Source organism: Oncorhynchus kisutch, linkage group LG15 (genome assembly GCF_002021735.2).
Source record: "Oncorhynchus kisutch isolate 150728-3 linkage group LG15, Okis_V2, whole genome shotgun sequence".
NCBI lineage: Eukaryota > Metazoa > Chordata > Actinopteri > Salmoniformes > Salmonidae > Oncorhynchus > Oncorhynchus kisutch.
In genome coordinates this window covers 93,441,861-93,466,808 of record NC_034188.2, presented here as the reverse complement: position 1 = coordinate 93,466,808, position 24,948 = coordinate 93,441,861, and the positions used below count along the sequence as shown (strand labels likewise).

The window sequence follows — 24,948 nt, the reverse complement described above, 5'->3', positions numbered from 1 at the left end:
GGATCTTGTGCTGGAGGCAGCTCTGCAGAGTGGTCACCTGGCTGGAACAGCCGCACAAGTCATAAAATCTTCATTTTAAACCTGAACCTTAATGCCTAACATCTAACCTTAAAATTAAGACCAAAAAGCTCATATTTTTTTGTTTTCATACATTTTTACAATAGAGGCCAATGTTGACTTTGCAGCTGGCTTATCTAGCGGAAACCACTCAGTTCTGCCTCCAGGAAAAGACTCATTGCAATAAACGTCAGCCTGCGTTGTGATATGTAGAGTGGTCGTGGAGGCCCACTCCCTGACCTGATTCGCTCAGTTAGTCCAATGAGGCCCACTCCCTGACCTGAGTCAGTCAGTCTGTCCAATGAGGCCCACTCCCTGACCTGAGTCAGTCAGTCTGTCCAATGAGGCCCACTCCCTGACCTGAGTCAGTCAGTCTGTCCAATGAGGCCCACACCCTGACCTGAGTCACTCTGTCAGTCCAATGAGGACCACTCCCTGACCTGAGTCAGTCAGTCTGTCCAATGAGGCCCACACCCTGACCTGAGTCAGTCAGTCTGTCCAGTGAGGCCCACTCCCTGACCTGAGTCACTCAGTCTGTCCAATGAGGCCCACTCCCTGACCTGAGTCACTCAGTCAGTCCAATGAGGACCACTGCTACTACACACAGGATAAGTAGCCAGTCACTGTCCTCTGCTGTAGGTGACAGATACTGTACATGTGCATTTCTCCAGTCCATGGTGAGAACACTACTGAGGGGGTTAGTGCTAACTGGGATCCTTAGGCCGTCCCTAGCCATTTTAAATGTCAACTTCGATAGGGTTCAATAGGGTCGGGATCCCTGGACAGCACGGCATATTCCCACTGCCATTTTGTGAGCTCAAACCAGGCTGCATAAAGCCATGCTGAGGCCATGTCAAGCATGCACCAGCGGAGGGAGTTAGAGAGCTGGCTGTCACTACAGCTGCATGACATCACAGAGGGGATCAGCCTATTGGTGCTGGTCAAGGAAATAGGAAACTAGGGTATAGGATGCTATTTTGGACAGTGGTAAAGTATTTTGTTGAATGGATGAACTCTCCAAACCAGAACACATTATACCATCATCATCCAGATCGATTCAGTCCACAGTGTGTGTAAGTTGTGGCACCTCACTTGACAAGTACCTGGTTGGGTGAGTCAACGACATCCTCATCATCAGTGCCATGAGATGAGCAGCATCCTAGATCCCTCCAACTAGGCCAAACATTACACCATCTGGTGTTGGGTAAATCTATTATTCGGTAAGTTGTGTGACATTACACCGCCTGGTATTTGTTTATTGGGTAAGTCATGTGTTACGTTACACCACCTGGTGTTGGGTAAATTATGTGTTACATTACACCAACTGGTGTTGGGTAAATCATGTGTTACGTTACACCACCTGGTATTGGGTAAGTCATGTGTTACGTTACACCACCTGGTATTGGGTAAGTCATGTGTTACATTACACCACCTGGTATTGGGTAAGTCATGTGTTACATTACACCAACTGGTATTGGGTAAATATATTATTGGGTAAGTCATGTGTTACATTACACCACCTGGTGTTGGTTAAATCTATTATTTGGTAAGTCATGTGTTACATTACACCACCTGGTGTTGGGTAAATCTATTATTGGGTAAGTCATGTGTTACGTTACACCACCTGGTATTGGGTAAATCTATTATTGGGTAAGTCCTGTGTTATGTTACACCACCTGGTATTGGGTAAGTCATGTGTTACATTACACCACCTGGTGTTGGGTAAATCTATTATTGGGTAAGTCATGTGTTACGTTACACCACCTGGTGTTGGGTAAATCTATTATTGGGTAAGTCATGTGTTATGTTACACCACCTGGTATTGGGTAAGTCATGTGTTACATTACACCACCTGGTATTGGGTAAATCTATTATTGGGTAAGTCATGTGTTACATTACACCACCTGGTGTTGGGTAAATCTATTATTGGGTAAGTCATGTGTTACGTTACACCACCTGGTATTGGGTAAATCTATTATTGGGTAAGTCATGTGTTACATTACACCACCTGGTGTTGGGTAAATCTATTATTGGGTAAGTCATGTGTTACGTTACACCACCTGGTATTGGGTAAATCTATTATTGGGTAAGTCATGTGACATTACACCGCCTGGTGTTTGTTTATTGGGTAAGTCGTGTTTTACTATCCTACTTACTGTGTCTGCTGTAGTTGTCACTGGATTGTTTTTATTTACGTTTTTACTTTATCAGAATGAAGTACTTAGCTTAGACCTCCTTTGACTCTCTCACATTCACAGGTTCACTTCTGGTGCGTGTTAACATGCTTAAAAGTTCAAAGGAATGGAAGGACACACTACTCCACTACAATCATGAACATGTGACAGTCACTGCCTAATATTCCTATGTTAATAACACCACAGCAGCCTGGTCATCTCTCAGTGTGTAGTTCATATTGCCCTACACTAGAGTGTGCGTTTGGGCACCATCATCCATATGCGTATTTCATGACCAGAGGAAGGAATACTCATACAATGAGAGTCTAGTACCCCCGCAATTCCCGTGCCTCCGTGTAGGCTACAGCTCGGACGGACAAATGATTGTCAATGGAATACTTGACACAGCCCAGCTAGAATCACTATCAGTTTGTGTGTTCGCTCCTCAGCGTTTCTTACCCGTGTCTTTACAGTTTCGTTATTTTCAGAATTGACCAAAATGTAGGCTAACCATCTGTTTTTGATCAGGACGAGGGGAACGGGGGATTTTTTTTTTTTTGCTAATGTAAAAAAAAAAATCATGTCGTGAGTCGCTGGAAGTTTCGTGTATTTTCCCAATATAACCTTCTGTTTTGGTGATGACTCGTCCACGTTGAATACATAGTTAGTATTCGTCGCAAAGTGTGGTAGGTTATTTTATGATCATATGTGTAAGCTACTCATTGTAAACGCAATTTGCGTAAAACGCTTCTAGTCAATTTACCTACTAAAATGCTATTGTTCGTGATATATTTAAGTTTTCGTCCTTTCTGATTTCCTGTCGAATTACAGGAGACTGAAGTAGGTTAGGGTATTCACGTTGCATGTGGTGTAGTCGGAACCGAATAGTCGGTCATCAAATCAGTAAAGGACCTCGTGGGGACTTGTTCTTATCCCATTCAGGTAATAGTGGCAAATATGCTAAAGTAATATATATTTTTTGTAAATATATATTTTGTATGATTAGCATTCCTAGTCATTAGATAGCTGTTTAATATTCGATGTTTTTATTGTGGTCTCTGTAAAAACACGGGTAACCGTTTTTGATAGAACTTCTTGCGGGGTGCCAGAGGGCATGGGAGAAGCAACTCCCGCACAGCCCGCAGCAGGAGGGTTCGTACCAATGTTAGGTCTTGGTATGGTGGGCTCTATGCCAGGCGGGGGGGTTGCGGGGCCGCTCGCGACCTCCCGGGGCTCTGCCGTCCCGCAGCTTCACAGCGCCATAGTGGAACGGTTACGCGCGCGGATAGAACTGTGTCGAAGGCATCACTCCACCTGTGAGAACCGGTACCAGCGAGGCCAGGCCGAGAACTCTGACCGGGAACACGAGAGTACTCTTCACCTGCTGAACATTGTGCATCAGGGACCCGGGAATAGGAAAACCAAGGGGAACCGGGCTTCGAACCAACAACCTCCAGACTACAGCAGAGTTAATGGAGAACAGAAATCCCAGAGCTCCTCAGCGGGAGACCAGAAGATCTCAACACGAATAGCAGTAAGTGATGATGAATAAGTCTCTTGAGGGAATTTGGATTAATGTCACTTTATTTGTCAATTGTACAAGAGGTCCAACCGAAATTATATTTCCACTTCATCCTAACCCCTCCCAAAGACACACATGCATATAGAGGTTGGATTGGGTGCTGCCACACTTGGGCGCCTGTACAGCAGTTGTAGTGAAGGGGTTGCTCACGGGCACAACGGCAGGCAATGGCATCTAGGATTTGATACCAGCAACCCTCTGGTAAGCCAGCTCACTTCCTGCCAGATCCCATCACAAGGGATTCAAACTGGCAACCTTCCGGTTGCTGGCTAGCCTCTAACTGCTAGGCTACGTTACCTTCCGGTTGCTGGCTAGCCTCTAACTTCTAGGCTACGTTACCTTCCGGTTGCTGGCTAGCCTCTAACTGCTAGGCTACGTTACCTTCCGGTTGCTGGCTAGCCTCTAACTGCTAGGCTACGTTACCTTCCGGTTGCTGGCTAGCCTCTAACTTCTAGGCTACGTTACCTTCCGGTTGCTGGCTAGCCTCTAACTGCTAGGCTACGTTACCTTCCGGTTGCTGGCTAGCCTCTAACTTCTAGGCTACGTTACCTTCCGGTTGCTGGCTAGCCTCTAACTTCTAGGCTACGTTACCTTCCGGTTGCTGGCTAGCCTCTAACTGCTAGGCTACGTTACCTTCCGGTTGCTGGCTAGCCTCTAACTTCTAGGCTACGTTACCTTCCGGTTGCTGGCTAGCCTCTAACTGCTAGGCTACGTTACCTTCCGGTTGCTGGCTAGCCTCTAACTGCTAGGCTACGTTACCTTCCGGTTGCTGGCTAGCCTCTAACTTCTAGGCTACGTTACCTTCCGGTTGCTGGCTAGCCTCTAACTGCTAGGCTACGTTACCTTCCGGTTGCTGGCTAGCATCTAACTGCTAGGCTACGTTACCTTCCGGTTGCTGGCTAGCCTCTAACTTCTAGGCTACGTTACCTTCCGGTTGCTGGCTAGCCTCTAACTGCTAGGCTACGTTACCTTCCGGTTGCTGGCTAGCCTCTAACTTCTAGGCTACGTTACCTTCCGGTTGCTGGCTAGCCTCTAACTTCTAGGCTACGTTACCTTCCGGTTGCTGGCTAGCCTCTAACTGCTAGGCTACGTTACCTTCCGGTTGCTGGCTAGCCTCTAACTTTTAGGCTACGTTACCTTCCGGTTGCTGGCTAGCCTCTAACTGCTAGGCTACGTTACCTTCCGGTTGCTGGCTAGCCTCTAACTTCTAGGCTACGTTACCTTCCGGTTGCTGGCTAGCCTCTAACTGCTAGGCTACATTACCTTCCGGTTGCTGGCTAGCCTCTAACTTCTAGGCTACGTTACCTTCCGGTTGCTGGCTAGCCTCTAACTTCTAGGCTACGTTACCTTCCGGTTGCTGGCTAGCCTCTAACTGCTAGGCTACGTTACCTTCCGGTTGCTGGCTAGCCTCTAACTTCTAGGCTACGTTACCTTCCGGTTGCTGGCTAGCCTCTAACTGCTAGGCTACGTTACCTTCCGGTTGCTGGCTAGCCTCTAACTGCTAGGCTACGTTACCTTCCGACCTGCAGTCTGTACCCCTAAAAACAATCCTAACTACAGTCTACACCCCTAACTACAGTCTACACCCCTAACTACAGTCTACACCCCTAACTACAGTCTACACCCCTAACGACAGTCTACACCCCTAACGACAGTCTACATTCCTAACTACAGTCTACATTCCTAACTACACCCCTAACTACAGTTTACAATCCCAACTACAGTCTACACCCCTAACTACAGTCTACACCCCTAACTACAGTTTACAATCCCAACTACAGTCTACAATCCCAACTACAGTCTACAATCCCAACGACAGTCTACATTCTTAACGACAGTCGACATTCCTAACGACAGTCTACATTCTTAACAACAGTCTACATTCTTAACAACAGTCTACATTCCTAACTACAGTCTACATGCTTAACTACAGTCTACAGTCCTAACTACATCCCTAACTGCAGTCTACATTCCTAACTACAAACCTAACTACAGTCGACATCCCTAACTAAGGTCTACATTCCTAACTACTGTCTACAATCCTAACTGCAGTCTACACCCCTAACTACAGTCTACACCCCTAACTACAGTCTACAGCCCTAACGACAGTCTACAGCCCTAACGACAGTCTACAGCCCTAACGACAGTCTACAGCCCTAACGACAGTCTACAGCCCTAACTACAGTCTACAGCCCTAACTACAGTCTACAGCCCTAACTGCAGTCTACAGCCCAAACTACAGTCTACAGCCCTAACTACAGTCTACAGCCCTAACTACAGTCTACAGCCCTAACTACAGTCTACAGCCCTAACTACAGTCTACACGCCTAACTACAGTCTACACGCCTAACTACAGTCTACACACCTAACTACAGTCTACACACCTAACTACAGTCTACACACCTAACTACAGTCTAAACCCCTAACGACAGTCCTAACCTCAGTCTAAACCCCTAACTACAGCCCTAACTACAGTCTACATTCCTAACTCTAACGTTGCTGACAGTTAAATAGTAGCTAAGGTAATCTTACGTTGGACGATGTGTGTAAGGAGAGTCATGAAAATTGCACTTGACAGTCAGTGCTAGAAAGGTAAAGGAGTCAGGATGGCATGAACCAACATTACTTACTTTTGACTAGAGTGGTGCTGTGTGAATCTGATTTCGTGTGCATTGTTTTGTATTGCTAGGTATTACTGTACTGCTGGAGCTAGAAACACAAGCATTAGGTATTACTGTACTGTTGGAGCTAGAAACACAAGCATTAGGTATTACTGTACTGTTGGAGCTAGAAACACAAGCATTAGGTATTACTGCACTGTCCACATTGATCTGGTACTTCCTGTATATATCTCCACATTGATCTGGTACTTCCTGTATATAGCTCCACATTGATCTGGTACTTCCTGTATATATCTACACATTGATCTGGTACTCCCTGTATAAAGCTCCACATTGATCTGGTACTTCCTGTATATATCTACACATTGATCTGGTACTCCCTGTATATAGCTCCACATTGATCTGGTACTGGTACTTACTGTATATATCTCCAAATTGATCTGGTTCTGGTACTTCCTGTATATAGCTCCACATTGATCTGGTACTTCCTGTATATTGCTCCACATTGATCTGGTACTTCCTGTATATAGCTCCACATTGATCTTGTACTGGTACTCCCTGTATATAGTTCCACATTGATCTGGTACTTCCTGTATATAGCTCCACATTGATCTGGTACTTCCTGTATATAGCTCCACATTGATCTGGTACTTCCTGTATATAGCTCCACGTTGATCTGGTACTTCCTGTATATATCTTCACATTCATCTGGTACTTCCTGTATATAGCTCCACATTGATCTTGTACTGGTACTTCCTGTATATAGCTCCACATTGATCTGGTACTTCCTGTATATAGCTCCACATTGATCTGGTATTTCCTGTATATAGCTCCACATTGATCTGGTACTTCCTGTATATAGCTCCACATTGATCTGGTACTTCCTGTATATAGCTCCACATTGATATGGTACTTCCTGTATATAGCTCCACATTGATCTGGTACTTCCTGTATATAGCTCCACATTGATCTGGTACTGGTACTTCCTGTATATAGCTCCACATTGATCTGGTACTTCCTGTATATAGCTCCACATTGATCTGGTACTGTGTGAGCGTGTGCTGATTTGACCTGTTTCCTGTGCTGTATGAGGCATCTATGGTAAGGGGCACACTGCAAGGGCAACAGCCAAGCTGAGACGGGAGATTTTTCTGGTTGTTTTTGTCTTATTAGCCCCTGGGGAGTTGGACATGCAGGCTAGAGGCTATGAAACTGTTCCCAAGGAATGTTTCAATATCATGTCATAATGGGAGAGATGAGACTATATTTGCAAGAGTTTACAGATGTCTCTCTCTCCCCTCCTCTCTCTCTCTCCCCTGCTCTCTCCTCTCTCTCTCCCCTCCTCTCCTCTCTCTCTCTCTCTCTCTCTCTCTCTCTCCCCTGCTCTCTCCTCTCTCTCTCCCCTCCTCTCCTCTCTCTCTCTCTCTCTCTCTCCCCTGCTCTCTCCTCTCTCTCTCCCTCCTCTCTCTCTCTCTCTCTCCCCTGCTCTCTCCTCTCTCTCTCCCCTCCTCTCCTCTCTCTCTCTCTCTCCTCCCTGGTTCATATAGTTCATGGAAACAGACATTATTATTATTATAATACTACACTAGCATTAGTCAGTAATCTAGGTCGATTTTATAGATATGGTATCAGTCAGTAATCTAGGTAGATTTTATAGAGATGGTATCAGTCAGTAATCTAGGTAGATTTTATAGAGATGGTATCAGTCAGTAATCTAGGTAGATTTTATAGAGATGGTATCAGTCAGTAATCTAGGTAGATTTTCTAGAGATGGTATCAGTCAGTAATCTAGGTAGATTTTATAGAGATGGTATCAGTCAGTAATCTAGGTAGATTTTATAGAGATGGTATCAGTCAGTAATCTAGGTAGATTTTATAGAGATGGTATCAGTCAGTAATCTAGGTAGATTTTATAGAGATGGTATCAGTCAGTAATCTAGGTAGATTTTATAGATATGCAGTTGACTGCCTGTTGACTGCGTGGTTACTGCCTGTTGACTGCCCGTTGACTGCGTGGTTACTGCCCGTTGACTGCCCGGTGACTGCCTGTTGACTGCGTGGTGACTGCCTGTTGACTGCCCGTTGACTGCCCATTGACTGTGTGGTGACTGCCTGTTGACTGCCCGTTGACTGCCCGTTGACTGCGTGGTTACTGCCCGTTGACTGCCCGGTGACTGCCTGTTGACTGCGTGGTGACTGCGTGGTGACTGCCTGTTGACTGCGTGGTGACTGCCCGTTGACTGCGTGGTTACTGCCCATTGACTGCGGGTTGACTGCGTGGTGACTGCCGGTTGACTGCCTGTTGACTGCGTGGTTACTGCCCGTTGACTGCCTGTTGACTGCCTGTTGACTGCCCATTGACTGCATGGTTACTGCCCGTTGACTGCGTGGTTACTGCCCATTGACTGCCCGTTGACTGCGTGGTTACTGCCCGTTGACTGCGTGGTTACTGCCCATTGACTGCGTGGTTACTGCCCGTTGACTGCATGGTTACTGCCCGTTGACTGCATGGTTACTGCCCGTTGACTGCGTGGTTACTGCCCGTTGACTGCGTGGTGACTGCGTGGTTACTGCCCGTTGACTGCCCATTGACTGCGTGGTGACTGCCCGTTGACTGCCTGTTGACTGCGTGGTGACTGCCTGTTGACTGCCCGTTGACTGCCTGTTGACAGCCTGTTGACAGCCTGTTGACTTCCTTCCAAATTGTTCCCTATAAAGATTTCACTGATGTTGATCATAGCCCTGCTTCACATTTCACCCTATGGGTTCTGGTCTAAAGTAGTGCACTACATAGGGAATAGGGTGCCCTGGTCTAAAGTAGTGCACTACATAGGGAATAGGGTGCTCTGGTCTAAAGTAGTGTATTACATAGGGAATAGGGTGCCCTGGTCTAAAGTAGTGCACTACATAGGGAATAGGGTGCTCTGGTCTAAAGTAGTGCACTACATAGGGAATAGGGTGGTTAAGTGGATAGGAGCCAGTGGTTAAGTGGATAGGAGACAGTAGTTAAGTGGATAGGAGCCAGTGGTTAAGTGGATAGGAGCCAGTGGTTAAGTGGATAGGAGCCAGTGGTTAAGTGGATAGGAGCCAGTGGTTAAGTGGATAGGAACCAGTGGTTAAGTGGATAGGAGTTAAGTGGATATGAGCCAGTGGTTAAGTGGATAGGAGCCAGTGGTTAAGTGGATAGGAGCCAGTGGTTAAGTGGATAGGAGTTAAGTGGATAGGAGCCAGTGGTTAAGTGGATAGGAACCAGTGGTTAAGTGGATAGGAGCCAGTGGTTAAGTGGATAGGAGTTAAGTGGATAGGAGCCAGTGGTTTAGTGGATAGGAGCCAGTGGTTAAGTGGATAGGAGCCAGTGGTTAAGTGGATAGGAGTTAAGTGGATAGGAGCCAGTGTGATCTAGAGACATTTGTAGAACCAGTCAGTGTCTGTCTCTCTGTGTGGTTCATGAATACTACAAGCTTGTTAATGTCATTTTGTTAGAACATTTACAAGCAGAATTGAACTTGTATTCTGATTTCTAAATGTTCACCCATTAAATTGAACAGCACTATTTTCTATGAAGCAGCTAGCCAGCCAGCTACCATTGTGCCAGTGTATTTTCTATGAAGCAGCTAGCCAGCCAGCTACCATTGTGCCAGTGTATTTTCTATGAAGCAGCTAGCCAGCCAGCTACCATTGTGCCAGTGTATTTTCTATGAAGCAGCTAGCCAGCCAGCTACCATTGTGCCAGTGTATTTTCTATGAAGCAGCTAGCCAGCCAGCTACCATTGTGCCAGTGTATTTTCTATGAAGCAGCTAGCCAGCCAGCTACCATTGTGCCAGTGTATTTTCTATGAAGCAGCTAGCCAGCCAGCTACCATTGTGCCAGTTTATTTTCTATGAAGCAGCTAGCCAGCCAGCTACCATTGTGCCAGTGTATTTTCTATGAAGCAGCTAGCCAGCCAGCTACCATTGTGCCAGTGTATTTTCTATGAAGCAGCTAGCCAGCCAGCTACCATTGTGCCAGTTTATTTTCTATGAAGCAGCTAGCCAGCCAGCTACCACTGTGTGTTCAGATAACGGAGAGCAGGACAGCTCACTCATGTAATTCAACACATTACTTTGACCTTGTGTGGTCAGGCATGACAAATACAATGGGGGACAGGAGAGTAAGCGAGAGAGAGGGGAGAGAGAGAGTACACAGTAGCAGAATACCTGACCACTGTGACTGATGCGAAAGTAAGAACAACTTTGACTGTGTACAGACTCAGTGACCATAGCCTTGCTATTGAGAGATGCCTGCCATAGGCAGACCTGGCTCTCGAGAGATGACCATATTAGAGAGACATATTTCCCTCAGATTACACAGACCCACAAATAATTTGAAAGCGAATCACAATATCTCAGCCTCTCTGTCTCCGCTGGTCCTCTGTTCTGTGTAGTGACACATTTGAAGTGGATTATAAGGCATTATGAAGGATGTTATTAGGCATTATGAAGGATGTTATAAGGCATTATGAAGGATGTTATAAGGCATTATGAAGGATGTTATAAGGCATTATGAAGGATGTTATAAGGCATTATGAAGGATGTTATAAGGCATTATGAAGGATGTTATAAGGCATTTTGAAGGATGTTATAAGGCATTATGAAGGATGTTATAAGGCATTATGAAGGATGTTATAAGGCATTATGAAGGATGTTATAAGGCATTATGAAGGATGTTATAAGGCATTATGAAGGATGTTATAAGGCATTATGAAGGATGTTATAAGGCATTATGAAGGATGTTATAAGGCATTATGAAGGATGTTATAAGGCATTATGAAGGATGTTATAAGGCATTATGAAGGATGTTATAAGGCATTATGAAGGATGTTATAAGGCATTATGAAGGATGTTATAAGGCATTATGAAGGATGTTATAAGGCATTATGAAGGATGTTATAAGGCATTATGAAGGATGTTATAAGGCATTATGAAGGATGTTATAAGGCATTATGAAGGATGTTATAAGGCATTATGAAGGATGTTATAAGGCATTATGAAGGATGTTATAAGGCATTATGAAGGATGTTATAATGCATTATGAAGGATGTTATAAGGCATTATGAAGGATGTTATAAGGCATTATGAAGGATGTTATAAGGCATTATGAAGGATGTTATAAGGCATTATGAAGGATGTTATAAGGCATTATGAAGGATGTTATAAGGCATTATGAAGGATGTTATAAGGCATTATGAAGGATGTTATAAGGCATTATTAATATGCATTTTTAATAAAGTGTTAACCCCATCTTTGCTGTATTTCCACATCTAAATGACCATCCAGCATGACAGTGCAGCTCTTTCACTGAACAACAGAACAGTTCACACTGAGATGCAGGTCAAAAGGACATTTAGGTCTCCCTCTTGTGTCCACAACTGAACATAGACAGACAGACACCAGGACAGGAAGTTTGACACCAGCACAGGAAGTTAGGTTGAGAACATAGGGACTGAACATGGACAGACAGACACCAGGACAGGAAGTTAGACACCAGGACAGGAAGTTAGATTGAGAACATAGGGACTGAACATGGACAGACTAACACCAGGACAGGAAGTTTGACAGGAATTTAGACACCAACACAGGAAGTTAGATTGAGAACATAGGGACTGAACATGGACAGACAGACACCAGGACAGGAAGTTTGACAGGAATTTAGACACCAGCACAGGAAGTTAGATTGAGAACATAGGGACTGAACATGGACAGACAGACACCAGGACAGGAAGTTAGACACCAGGACAGGAAGTTAGATTGAGAACATAGGGACTGAACATGGCCAGACAGATACCAGGACAGGAAGATAGATTGAGAACATAGGGACTGAACATGGCCAGACAGACACCAGGACAGGAAGTTAGATTGAGAACATAGGGACTGAACATGCACAGACAGACACCAGGACAGGAAGATAGATTGAGAACATAGGGACTGAACATGGCCAGACAGATACCAGGACAGGAAGTTAGACACCAGGACAGGAAGTTAGATTGAGAACATAGGGACTGAACATGGCCAGACAGACACCAGGACAGGAAGTTAGATTGAGAACATAGGGACTGAACATGGCCAGACAGACACCAGGACAGGAAGATAGATTGAGAACATAGGGACTGAACATGGCCAGACAGATACCAGGACAGGAAGTTAGACACCAGGACAGGAAGTTAGATTGAGAACATAGGGACACAGCCATACATTGTCAGTTGCAATTATCTGCTCTTACTGGTACGCTTCCCTTCATAGATTTAAGAGGAAATGACTGGTGTAATCCATATGGTGGAAACTCCCTCTAGCCCAGGATTTCATCAATCCGATGCTTATAAGTGTATTGGGATGAGTGCTAATTTGGGGAGATTAGGGGAATGACAGAGTGTTTTAGTTTACTGAAAACTTGTAACTGACACCAACATTGTTGTCTACCTTTACGAGCTAACTATCTGCATTAAATCCCGTTCTACAAATCAGGGCCTCTCTAGGTATGACTTGTTCATTATCTCAAGCTCCCGGCCCAACATAATATCAACATTCTAGTTGTTCATTATCTCAAGCTCCCGGCCCAACATAAAATCAACATTGTAGTTGTTCATTATCTCAAGCTCCCGTCCTAATATAATATCAACATTCTAGTTGTTCATTATCTCAAACTCCCGGCCCAACATAATATCAACATTCTAGTTGTTCATTATCTCAAGCTCCCGGCCCAACATAAAATCAACATTGTAGTTGTTCATTATCTCAAGCTCCCGTCCTAATATAATATCAACATTCTAGTTGTTCATTATCTCAAACTCCCGGCCCAACATAATATCAACATTGTAGTTGTTCATTATCTCAAACTCCCGGCCCAACATAATATCAACATTGTAGTTGTTCATTATCTCAAGCTCCCGGCCCAACATAATATCAACATTCTAGTTGTTCATTATCTCAAGCTCCCGGCCCAACATAATATCAACATTCTAGTTGTTCATTATCTCAAGCTCCCGTCCCAACATAAAATCAACATTCTAAATGGTGCAAACTCATTATCCGTTACAAATGTTAGAAATACTGCCAATCACAGGATTAACTTATTAATAGTCAGAAGAATAGTGAAATATACCACGGTCCAATCAGTATTCTAATAGGTGTACTGCATTACAAAAGTAGTGCACTACATAGGGAATTGGGTGCCCTGGTCTAAAGTAGTGCACTACATAGGGAATTGGGTGCCCTGGTCTAAAGTAGTGCACTATATAGGGAATAGAATGCCATTTGGGACATAACCAAGACGCGCCTGCAGGTTAATTTCTCCAACAGTGGTGTCTTTCTGAGGCAGCCCCTACACACACACACACACACACACACTCTCTCTACACACACACATGCCTCTAGGGGCAGGCTGAGTCTTTGAAGACAGAGAGCTGCTGTTGAAACCAACCAGCTGATCAGTTCTGTCTCATCCCTTTAGACCGTCTCTCATCCTAGTAGTCCTCCCAGGATAATGCAGTAGAGGTACTATACGTCCTCCCAAGATAATGCAGTAGAAGCACTGTAGTCCTCCCAGGATAATGCAGCCCTGCTATTCCATATGGACTAGAGGAACACAGGCAGCCCTGCTATTCCATATGGACTAGAGGAACACAGGCAGCCCTGCTATTCCATATGGACTAGAGGAACACAGGCAGCCCTGCTATTCCATATGGACTAGAGGAACACAGGCAGCCCTGCTATTCCATATGGACTAGAGGAACACAGGCAGCCCTGCTATTCCATATGGAGTAGAGGAATACAGGCAGCCCTGCTATTCCATATGGACTAGAGGAACACAGGCAGCCCTGCTATTCCATATGGACTAGAGGAACACAGGCAGCCCTGCTATTCCATATGGACTAGAGGAACACAGGCAGCCCTGCTATTCCATATGGACTAGAGGAACACAGGCAGCCCTGCTATTCCATATGGAGTAGAGGAACACAGGCAGCCCTGCTATTCCATATGGAGTAGAGGAACATAGGCAGCCCTGCTATTCCATATGGACTAGAGGAACACAGGCAGCCCTGCTATTCCATATGGACTAGAGGAACACAGGCAGCCCTGCTATTCCATATGGACTAGAGGAATACAGGCAGCCCTGCTATTCCATATGGACTAGAGGAACACAGGCAGCCCTGCTATTCCATATGGACTAGAGGAACACAGGCAGCCCTGCTATTCCATATGGACTAGAGGAACACAGGCAGCCCTGCTATTCCATATGGACTAGAGGAACACAGGCAGCCCTGCTATTCCATATGGACTAGAGGAATACAGGCAGCCCTGCTATTCCATATGGACTAGAGGAACACAGGCAGCCCTGCTATTCCATATGGACTAGAGGAACACAGGCAGCCCTGCTATTCCATATGGACTAGAGGAACACAGGCAGCCCTGCTATTCCATATGGACTAGAGGAACACAGGCAGCCCTGCTATTCCATATGGACTAGAGGAACACAGGCAGCCCTGCTATTCCATATGGAGTAGAGGAACACAGGCAGCCCTGCTATTCCATATGGACTAGAGGAACACAGGCAGCCCTGCTATTCCATATGGACTAGAGGAACACAGGCAGCCCTGCTATTCCATATGGACTAGAGGAATACAGGCAGCCCTGCTATTCCATATGGACTAGAGGAACACAGGCAGCCCTGCTATTCCATATGGACTAGAGGAACACAGGCAGCCCTGCTATTCCATATGGACTAGAGGAACACAGGCAGCCCTGCTATTCCATATGGACTAGAGGAACACAGGCAGCCCTGCTATTCCATATGGACTAGAGGAACACAGGCAGCCCTGCTATTCCATATGGACTAGAGGAACACAGGCAGCCCTGCTATTCCATATGGACTAGAGGAACACAGGCAGCCCTGCTATTCCATATGGACTAGAGGAACACAGGCAGCCCTGCTATTCCATATGGACTAGAGGAACACAGGCAGCCCTGCTATTCCATATGGACTAGAGGAACACAGGCAGCCCTGCTATTCCATATGGACTAGAGGAACACAGGCAGCCCTGCTATTCCATATGGACTAGAGGAACACAGGCAGCCCTGCTATTCCATATGGACTAGAGGAACACAGGCAGCCCTGCTATTCCATATGGACTAGAGGAACACAGGCAGCCCTGCTATTCCATATGGACTAGAGGAACACAGGCAGCCCTGCTATTCCATATGGACTAGAGGAACACAGGCAGCCCTGCTATTCCATATGGAGTAGAGGAATACAGGCAGCCCTGCTATTCCATATGGACTAGAGGAACACAGGCAGCCCTGCTATTCCATATGGACTAGAGGAACACAGGCAGCCCTGCTATTCCATATGGACTAGAGGAACACAGGCAGCCCTGCTATTCCATATGGACTAGAGGAACACAGGCAGCCCTGCTATTCCATATGGACTAGAGGAACACAGGCAGCCCTGCTATTCCATATGGACTAGAGGAACACAGGCAGCCCTGCTATTCCATATGGACTAGAGGAACACAGGCAGCCCTGCTATACCATATGGACTAGAGGAACACAGGCAGCCCTGCTATTCCATATGGACTAGAGGAACACAGGCTGCCCTGCTATTCCATATGGACTAGAGGAACACAGGCAGCCCTGCTATACCATATGGACTAGAGGAACACAGGCAGCCCTGCTATTCCATATGGACTAGAGGAACACAGGCTGCCCTGCTATTCCATATGGAGTAGAGGAACACAGGCAGCCCTGCTATTCCATATGGACTAGAGGAACACAGGCTGCCCTGCTATTCCATATGGACTAGAGGAACACAGGCAGCCCTGCTATTCCATATGGACTAGAGGAACACAGGCAGCCCTGCTATTCCATATGGACTAGAGGAACACAGGCAGCCCTGCTATTCCATATGGACTAGAGGAACACAGGCTGCCCTGCTATTCCATATGGAGTAGAGGAACACAGGCAGCCCTGCTATTCCATATGGACTAGAGGAACACAGGCAGCCCTGCTATTCCATATGGACTAGAGGAACACAGGCAGCCCTGCTATTCCATATGGACTAGAGGAACACAGGCAGCCCTGCTATTCCATATGGACTAGAGGAACACAGGCAGCCCTGCTATTCCATATGGACTAGAGGAACACAGGCAGCCCTGCTATTCCATATGGACTAGAGGAACACAGGCAGCCCTGCTATTCCAGAGTGCTTTCGGAAGTGCTTTTGTTTCAGCCCCAAGGCATCTCCGCTTACAGGCCCTCTATTAGACCCGAAGCTATACAGTCAGTGTGTTTACTGTGTGTTTCCTATAGAGGAACTGCCTGGCCGTTTTCAACTCAAACTGCAAACATAAACAGAGACATTTTTATCCCACCTCCTGACTGGGTGGGTAAAATATTGATGCTTCAAGGCCAGACCTGGGAGACAACCTTCCATTCCAAAGGGAACCCTTTTCTAGTGCATTATACAGGGATTAGGGTGCCGTTTGGGACGAAGATTTCAACTTTTTGGAGAGCCACAACTATAGCTTTGTTATTTTTCCACGGGTTATGTCTGTTTCAGGACCCTGTCTTTCAAATATAACTTATACAATTCTAAATAACTTCACAGATCTTCATTGTAAAGGGTTTAAACACTGTTTCCCATGCTTGTTGAACCATAAACAATTAATGAACATGCACCTGTGGAACGGTCATTAAGACACTAACAGCTTACAGACGGTAGGCAATTAAGGTCACAGTTATGAAAACTTAGGACACTAAAGAGGCCTTTCTACTGACTCTGAAAAACAACCAAAAGAACGATGCCCAGGGTCCCTGCTCGTCTGCGTAAATGTGCCTTAGGCATGCTGCAAGGAGGCATGAGGACTGTAGGGATGTGTCCAGGGCAATAAATTACAATGTCCGTACTGTGAGACGTCTAAGACAGAGCTACAGGGAGACAGAATGGACAGCTGATCGTCCTCGCTGTGGCAGACCACGTGTAATAATACCTGCACAGGATCAGTACATCTGGACATCACACCTGCGGGACAGGTACAGGATGGCAACAACTGCACGAGTTACACCAGGAACGCACAATCCCTGCATCAGTGCTCAGACTCTCCACAATAGGGCTGGACTGAGGGCTTGAGGCTGGACATAGAGGCTGGACTGAGGGCTTGTAGGCCTGTTGTAAGGCAGGTCCTCACCAGACATCACCGGCAACAACGTCGCCTTTGTACACAAACCCACCGTCGCTGGACCAGACAGGACTGGCAAAAAATGCTCTTCACTGACGAGCCACAGTTTTGTCTCACCAGGGGTGATGGTCGGATTTGTGTTTATCGTCGAAAGAATGAGCGTTACACCGAGGCCTGTACTCTGGAGCGGGATCGATTTGGAGGTGAAGGGTCCGTCGTGGTCTGGGGCGCTATGTCACAGCATCATCGGACTCAGCTTGTTGTCATTTCAGGTAATCTCAACGCTGTGCGTTACAGGGAAGACATCCTCCTCCCTCATGTGGTACCCTTCCTGCAGGCTCATCCTGACATTACCCTCCTGCATGACAATGCCACCAGCCATACTGCTCGTTCTATGCATGATTTCCTGCAGGAATGTCAGTGCCCTGCCATGGCCAGCGAAGAGCTCGGATCTCAGGGTGAGGGCTAGGGCCATTCCCCCCAGAAATGTCTGGGACCTGTTGGATCACAGGGGGAGGGCTAGGGCCATTCCCCCCAGAAATGTCCGGGAACTTGCAGGTGCCTTGGTGGAAGAGTGGGGTAACATATCACAGCAAGAACTGTCAAATCTGGTGCAGTCCATGAGGAGGAGATGCACTGCAGTACTTAATGCAGCTGGTGGCCACACCAGATACTGACTGTTACTTTTGTTTTGGACCCCCCCCCCCCTTTGTTCAGGGACACATCGTTCCATTTCTGTTAGTCACATGTCTGTGGAACTTGTTCAGTTTATGTCTCAGTTATTGACTCTTATGTTCATACAATTATATACACATGTTAATTAAGTTTGCTGAAAATAAACTCAGTTAACAGTGAGAGGACTGTGAGGGGACAGTGATAGGACAGTGATGGGACAGTGAGAGTTTATATATTTATCTCACCTACCTAAACAATGAGATACAGGAGTTTGCCTACAATTGACTGTCTGGATCTCAGCTATTACATTATGCTGGGACACAGCTGTTCCCTCCTCTTCATCTGGCTGAAGGGACACAGCTGTTCCCTCCTCTTCATCTGGCTGAAGGGACACAGCTGTTCCCTCCTCTTCATCTGGCTGAAGGGACACAGCTGTTCCCTCCTCTTCATCTGGCTGAAGGGACACAGCTGTTCCCTCCTCTTCATCTGGCTGAAGGGACACAGCTGTTCCCTCCTCTTCATCTGGCTGAAGGGACACAGCTGTTCCCTCCTCTTCATCTGGCTGAAGGGACACAGCTGTTCCCTCCTCTTCATCTGGCTGAAGGAACACAGCTGTTCCCTCCTCTTCATCTGGCCGAAGGGACACAGCTGTTCCCTCCTCTTCATCTGGCTGAAGGGACACAGCTGTTCCCTCCTCTGAATTATGGGCCTACATCCCAGATGGAACCCTATTCTCTAATAGTGTCCCAGATGGAACCCTATTCTCTATATAGTGTCCCATATGGAACCCTATTCTCTATATAGTGTCCCATATGGAACCCTATTCTCTATATAGTGTCCCAGATGGAACCCTATTCTCTATATAGTGTCCCAGATGGAACCCTATTCTCTATATAGTGTCCCAGATGGAACCCTATTCTCTATATAGTGCATTACTTTTTACCAGACCCCTATGGGCCCTCGCCAAAAATAGTGCACTTTAAATGGATTTGGGTGCCATTTGAGACAGAGACGGCATATGAGTAAACATGTCTTTGGAGTGGGTTGTCTGGAATCTATCCATTCAATCACGCCTGATGTGACTTCTTCTGCTTAGAGAGGCTCTGAGGTCTGAGAGAGAGAGAGAGAGGGGGAGAGGTAGAGAGAGAGAGAGGTAGAGAGAGGTAGAGAGAGAGGTAGAGAGAGAGGTAGAGAGAGAGGTAGAGAGAGAGGTAGAGAGAGAGAGAGAGAGAGAGAGAGAGAGAGAGAGAGAGAGAGCTGTGTGAGTGTCTTTGTTGATCTCATCTGAAATTAGACCCTTGTGAGAACCTGCATGTTCACAGAGGGTAGAAAGGGCCCCTATGGTAAATTTGAACCTATACCCTATTGGAGTGGTAAATATGAACCACGATGTGAGAAACTATACCCCACGGGAGTGGTAAATATGAATATGATATTAGAAAATATCCCTTTCTAGAGTTGTTTACAAAAAGACACACAACCTCTGAAGGAGACATGTTAGAATGGTTCAGATGTTGTGGCTGTTTGTTTGGGGAAATGCACTTGAGGTTTCTCCCGATGGCTTCCCTATGTTGACAGCTGTGAAAGTAGTGACAGTTATATGCCAGATCTGTATGTGGCCCAGCCATAACTCTTCTCATAGGGCTACACTTATCTATCAGCCAATCAGCGAACAACAGTCATTGAAATTGTTAAAAGTTTATATAAAGTCATTCTAATAAATGCAACAGTTGGAAATGAAGATAGTCCAAAAGGTTCAGAATGTTTACTGGCACCGACAAGTAAGGAATGGTACTAACACACCAAGACTGTTGTGAAGAGGACACAGAATATGCCTGATACAGACAGATCTTGAAGTGTGTGGGGGGGGGGCGGGCATGCTTGTGTGTGTTTTGTTATTGGTTCATGTCATGCAAAATTCAACCAGTTTTGTTCCATTGTAATTCCTCACATTTATCAAGATTTACATGATTTTAGGTTTGCAACACTTATCTTTAATCCATGTTTGTGACCAAACAGTTTAGTCTATCACAGCCTGTCCCCTGGTCCTCTGTCCTCTGTCCCCAGGTCCCCTGTCCCCAGGTCCCCTGGTCCTCTGTCCTCTGTCCCCAGGTCCCCTGTCCCCAGGTCCCCTGGTCCTCTGTCCCCTGGTCCTCTGTCCTCTGTCCCCAGGTCCCCTGTCCCCAGGTCCCCTGGTCCTCTGTCCCCTGGTCCTCTGTCCCCAGGTCCCCTGTCCCCAGGTCCTCTGTCCCCAGGTCCTCTGTCCCCTGGTCCTCTGTCCCCAGGTCCCCTGTCCCCAGGTCCTCTGTCCCCAGGTCCCCTGGTCCTCTGTCCCCTGGTCCTCTGTCCCCAGGTCCCCTGTCCCCAGGTCCTCTGTCCCCAGGTCCTCTGTCCCCTGGTCCTCTGTCCCCTGGTCCTCTGTCCCCTAGTCCTCTGTCCCCAGGTCCCCTGTCCCCAGGTCCCCTGGTCCTCTGTCCCCAGGTCCTCTGTCCCCTGGTCCTCTGTCCCCTGGTCCTCTGTCCCCAGGTCCCCTGTCCCCAGGTCCCCTGGTCCTCTGTCCCCAGGTCCTCTGTCCCCAGGTCCCCTGGTCCTCTGTCCCCAGGTCCTCTGTCCCCTGGTCCTCTGTCCCCAGGTCCCCTGTCCCCAGGTCCTCTGTCCCCTGGTCCTCTGTCCCCAGGTCCCCTGTCCCCAGGTCCCCTGGTCCTCTGTCCCCAGGTCCTCTGTCCCCAGGTCCCCTGGTCCTCTGTCCCCAGGTCCTCTGTCCCCTGGTCCTCTGTCCCCAGGTCCCCTGTCCCCTGGTCCTCTGTCCCCAGGTCCCCTGTCCCCAGGTCCTCTGTCCCCTGGTCCTCTGTCCCCTGGTCCTCTGTCCCCAGGTCCCTGTCCCCAGGTCCCTGTCCCCAGGTCCTCTGTCCCCTGGTCCTCTGTCCCCAGGTCCCCTGGTCCCCTTTCCCCAGGTCCTCTGTCCCCAGGTCCTCTGTCCCCAGGTCCCCTGGTCCTCTGTCCCCAGGTCCCCTGTCCCCTGGTCCTCTGTCCCCAGGTCCCCTGTCCCCAGGTCCTCTGTCCCCAGGTCCCCTGGTCCTCTGTCCCCAGGTCAAATCAAATCAAATCAAATGTATTTATATAGCCCTTCGTACATCAGCTGATATCTCAAAGTGCTGTACAGAAACCCAGCCTAAAACCCCAAACAGCAAGCAATGCAGGTGTAGAAGCACGGTGGATAGGAAAAACTCCCTAGAAAGGCCAATACCTAGGAAGAAACCTAGAGAGGAACCAGGCTATGTGGGGTGGCCAGTCCTCTTCTGGCTGTGCCGGGTGGAGATTATAACAGAACATGGCCAAGATGTTCAAATGTTCATAAATGACCAGCATGGTCGAATAATAACAAGGCAGAACAGTTGAAACTGGAGCAGCAGCACAGTCAGGTGGAAGTTGAAACTGGAGCAGCAGCATGGCCAGGTGGACTGGGGACAGCAAGGAGTCATCATGTCAGGTAGTCCTGGGGCATGGTCCTAGGGCTCAGGTCAGTTGAAACTGGAACAGCAGCATGGCCAGGTGGACTGGGGACAGCAAGGAGTCATCATGTCAGGTAGTCCTGGGGCATGGTCCTAGGGCTCAGGTCCTCCGAGAGAGAGAAAGAAAGAGAGAAGGAGAGAATTAGAGAACGCACACTTAGATTCACACAGGACACCGAATAGGACAGGAGAAGTACTCCAGATATAACAAACTGACCCCAGCCCCCCGACACATAAACTACTGCAGCATAAATACTGGAGGCTGAGACAGGAGGGGTCAGGAGACACTGTGGCCCCATCCGAGGACACCCCCGGACAGGGCCAAACAGGAAGGATATAACCCCACCCACTTTGCCAAAGCACAGCCCCCACACCACTAGAGGGATATCTTCAACCACCAACTTACCATCCTGAGACAAGGCTGAGTATAGCCCACAAAGATCTCCGCCACGGCACAACCCAAGGGGGGGGCGCCAACCCAGACAGGATGACCACAACAGTGAATCAACCCACTCAGGTGACGCACCCCCTCCAGGGACGGCATGAGAGAGCCCCAGCAAGCCAGTGACTCAGCCCCTGTAATAGGGTTAGAGGCAGAGAATCCCAGTGGAAAGAGGGGAACCGGCCAGGCAGAGACAGCAAGGGCGGTTCGTTGCTCCAGAGCCTTTCTGTTCACCTTCCCACTCCTGGGCCAGACTACACTCAATCATATGACCCACTGAAGAGATGAGTCTTCAGTAAAGACTTAAAGGTTGAGACCGAGTTTGCGTCTCTGACATGGGTAGGCAGACCGTTCCATAAAAATGGAGCTCTATAGGAGAAAGCCCTGCCTCCAGCTGTTTGCTTAGAAATTCTAGGGACAATTAGGAGGCCTGCGTCTTGTGACCGTAGCGTCCAGGTCCCCTGGTCCTCTGTCCCCTGAACCTCTGTCCCAGGTCCCCTGTCCCCTGGTCTTCTGTCCCCAGGTCCTCTGTCCCCATGTCCTCTGTCCCCAGGCCCCCTGGTCTTCTGTCCCCAGGTCCCCTGATCCTCTGTCCCCAGGTCCTCTGTCCCCAGGTCCTCTGGTCCTCTGTCCCCAGGTCCCCTGGTCCTCTGTCCCCAGTTCCTCTGTCCCCAGGTCCCCTGTCCCCAGGTCCTCTGTCCCCTGGTCCTCTGTCCCCTGGTCCTCTGTCCCCCAGGTCCTCTGTCCCCATGTCCTCTGTCCCCAGGTCCTCTGGTCCTCTGTCCCCAGGTCCCCTTTCCCCCAGGTCCTCTGTCCCCCAGGTCCTCTGTCCCCCAGGTCCTCTGTCTCTAGGTTCTCTGTCCCCAGGTCCTCTGTCCCCCAGGTCCTCTGTCCCCAGGTCCTCTGTCCCCCAGGTCCTCTGTCCCCAGGTCCCCTGTCCCCAGGTCCCCTGTCCCCAGGTCCTCTGTCCCCTGGTCCTCTGTCCCCCAGGTCCTCTGTCCCCATGTCCTCTGTCCCCAGGTCCTCTGGTCCTCTGTCCCCAGGTCCCCTTTCCCCCAGGTCCTCTGTCCCCCAGGTCCTCTGTCCCCAGGTCCTCTGTCTCTAGGTTCTCTGTCCCCAGGTCCTCTGTCCCCCAGGTCCCCTGTCCCCAGGTCCTCTGTCCCCCAGGTCCTCTGTCCCCAGGTCCCCATGTCCTCTGTCCCCAGGTCCTCTGGTCCTCTGTCCCCAGGTCCCCTTTCCGCCAGGTCCTCTGTCCCCCAGGTCCTCTGTCCCCAGGTCCTCTGTCTCTAGGTTCTCTGTCCCCAGGTCCTCTGTCCCCCAGGTCCTCTGTCCCCCAGGTCCTCTGTCCCCCAGGTCCTCTGTCCCCAGGTCCTCTGTCCCCAGGTCCTCTGTCCCCCAGGTCCTCTGTCCCCCAGGTCCTCTGTCCCCAGGTCCTCTGTCCCCCAGGTCCCCTGTCCCCAGGTCCCATGTCCCCAGGTCCTCTGTCCCCTGGTCCTCTGTCCCCCAGGTCCTCTGTCCCCAGGTCCCCATGTCCTCTGTCCCCAGGTCCTCTGTCCCCAGGTCCCCTTTCCCCCAGGTCCTCTGTCCCCCAGGTCCTCTGTCCCCAGGTCCTCTGTCTCTAGGTTCTCTGTCCCCAGGTCCTCTGTCCCCCAGGTCCTCTGTCCCCAGGTCCTCTGTCCCCTGGTCCTCTGTCCCCAGGTCCTCTGTCCCCTGGTCCCCTGGTCCTCTGTCCCCAGGTCCTCTGTCCCCAGGTCCCCTGGTCCTCTGTCCCCAGGTCCCCTGGTCCTCTGTCCCCCCCCAGGTCCTCTGTCCACTGGTCCTCTGTCCCCTGGTCCTCTGTCCCCAGGTCCTCTGTCCCCAGGTCCCCTGGTCCTCTGTCCCCTGGTCCTCTGTCCCCTGGTCCTCTGTCCCCTGGTCCTCTGGTCCTCTATCCCCTGGTCCTCTGTCTCCAGGTCCTCTGGTCCTCTGTCCTCTGTCCCCAGGTCCTGTTTCATGCTGAAGCAGCTTCTATTAGTTGGACACTTGAAACAGCCTGTAAACAGACTTTAAACATCCCTACTCCCCCAGAACATTACCCAGGAAATGAGAAAGTAGGCTCCGGATGTCACTGACTCACCCCTGGGTGGAATGTGGGGGCGAAGAGGCTGTGGGATGGGGAGGCCTGGAACATTTATTTAGGGGGGGGCTGGAGGGGTCGAGTAGGGAGGTAGTGGCAAGGACTGGAGGGGTCGAGTAGGGAGGTAGTGGCAAGGGGTAGAGTAGGGAGGTAGTGACAAGGGCTGGAGGTGTTGAGTAGGGGGGTAGTGGCGAGGGGTCGAGTAGGGAGGTAGTGGCAAGGGATGGAGGGGTCGAGTAGGGACGTAGTGGCAAGGGCTGGAGGGGTCGAGTAGGGACGTAGTGGCAAAGGCTGGAGGGGTCGAGTAGGGACGTAGTGGCAAGGGCTGGAGGGGTCAAGTAGGGAGGTAGTGGCAAGGGCTGGAGGGGTTGAGTAGGGGGGTAGTGGCGAGGAGTCGAATAGGGAGGTAGTGGCAAGGGATGGAGGGGTCGAGTAGGGAGGTAGTGGCAAAGGCTGGAGGGGTCGAGTAGGGACGTAGTGGCAAGGGCTGGAGGGGTCGAGTAGGGACGTAGTGGCAAAGGCTGGAGGGGTTGAGTAGGGACGTAGTGGCAAGGGCTGG

General features: G+C 48.8%; 1 protein-coding gene across 1 annotated transcript in view; it reads left to right on the top strand.

The window, feature by feature from the left end:
• Positions 1-2,540: 2,540 nt before the first annotated feature.
• maml2 (mastermind like transcriptional coactivator 2) overlaps positions 2,541-24,948 on the top strand; it is a 146,204-nt gene continuing 123,796 nt past the window's right edge. The window contains exon 1 of the mRNA XM_031791309.1: positions 2,541-3,765. Within this exon, the coding sequence (XP_031647169.1) occupies positions 3,346-3,765 (420 nt within the window). The 5' untranslated portion in view covers positions 2,541-3,345. The remainder of the gene's footprint in view (positions 3,766-24,948) is intronic.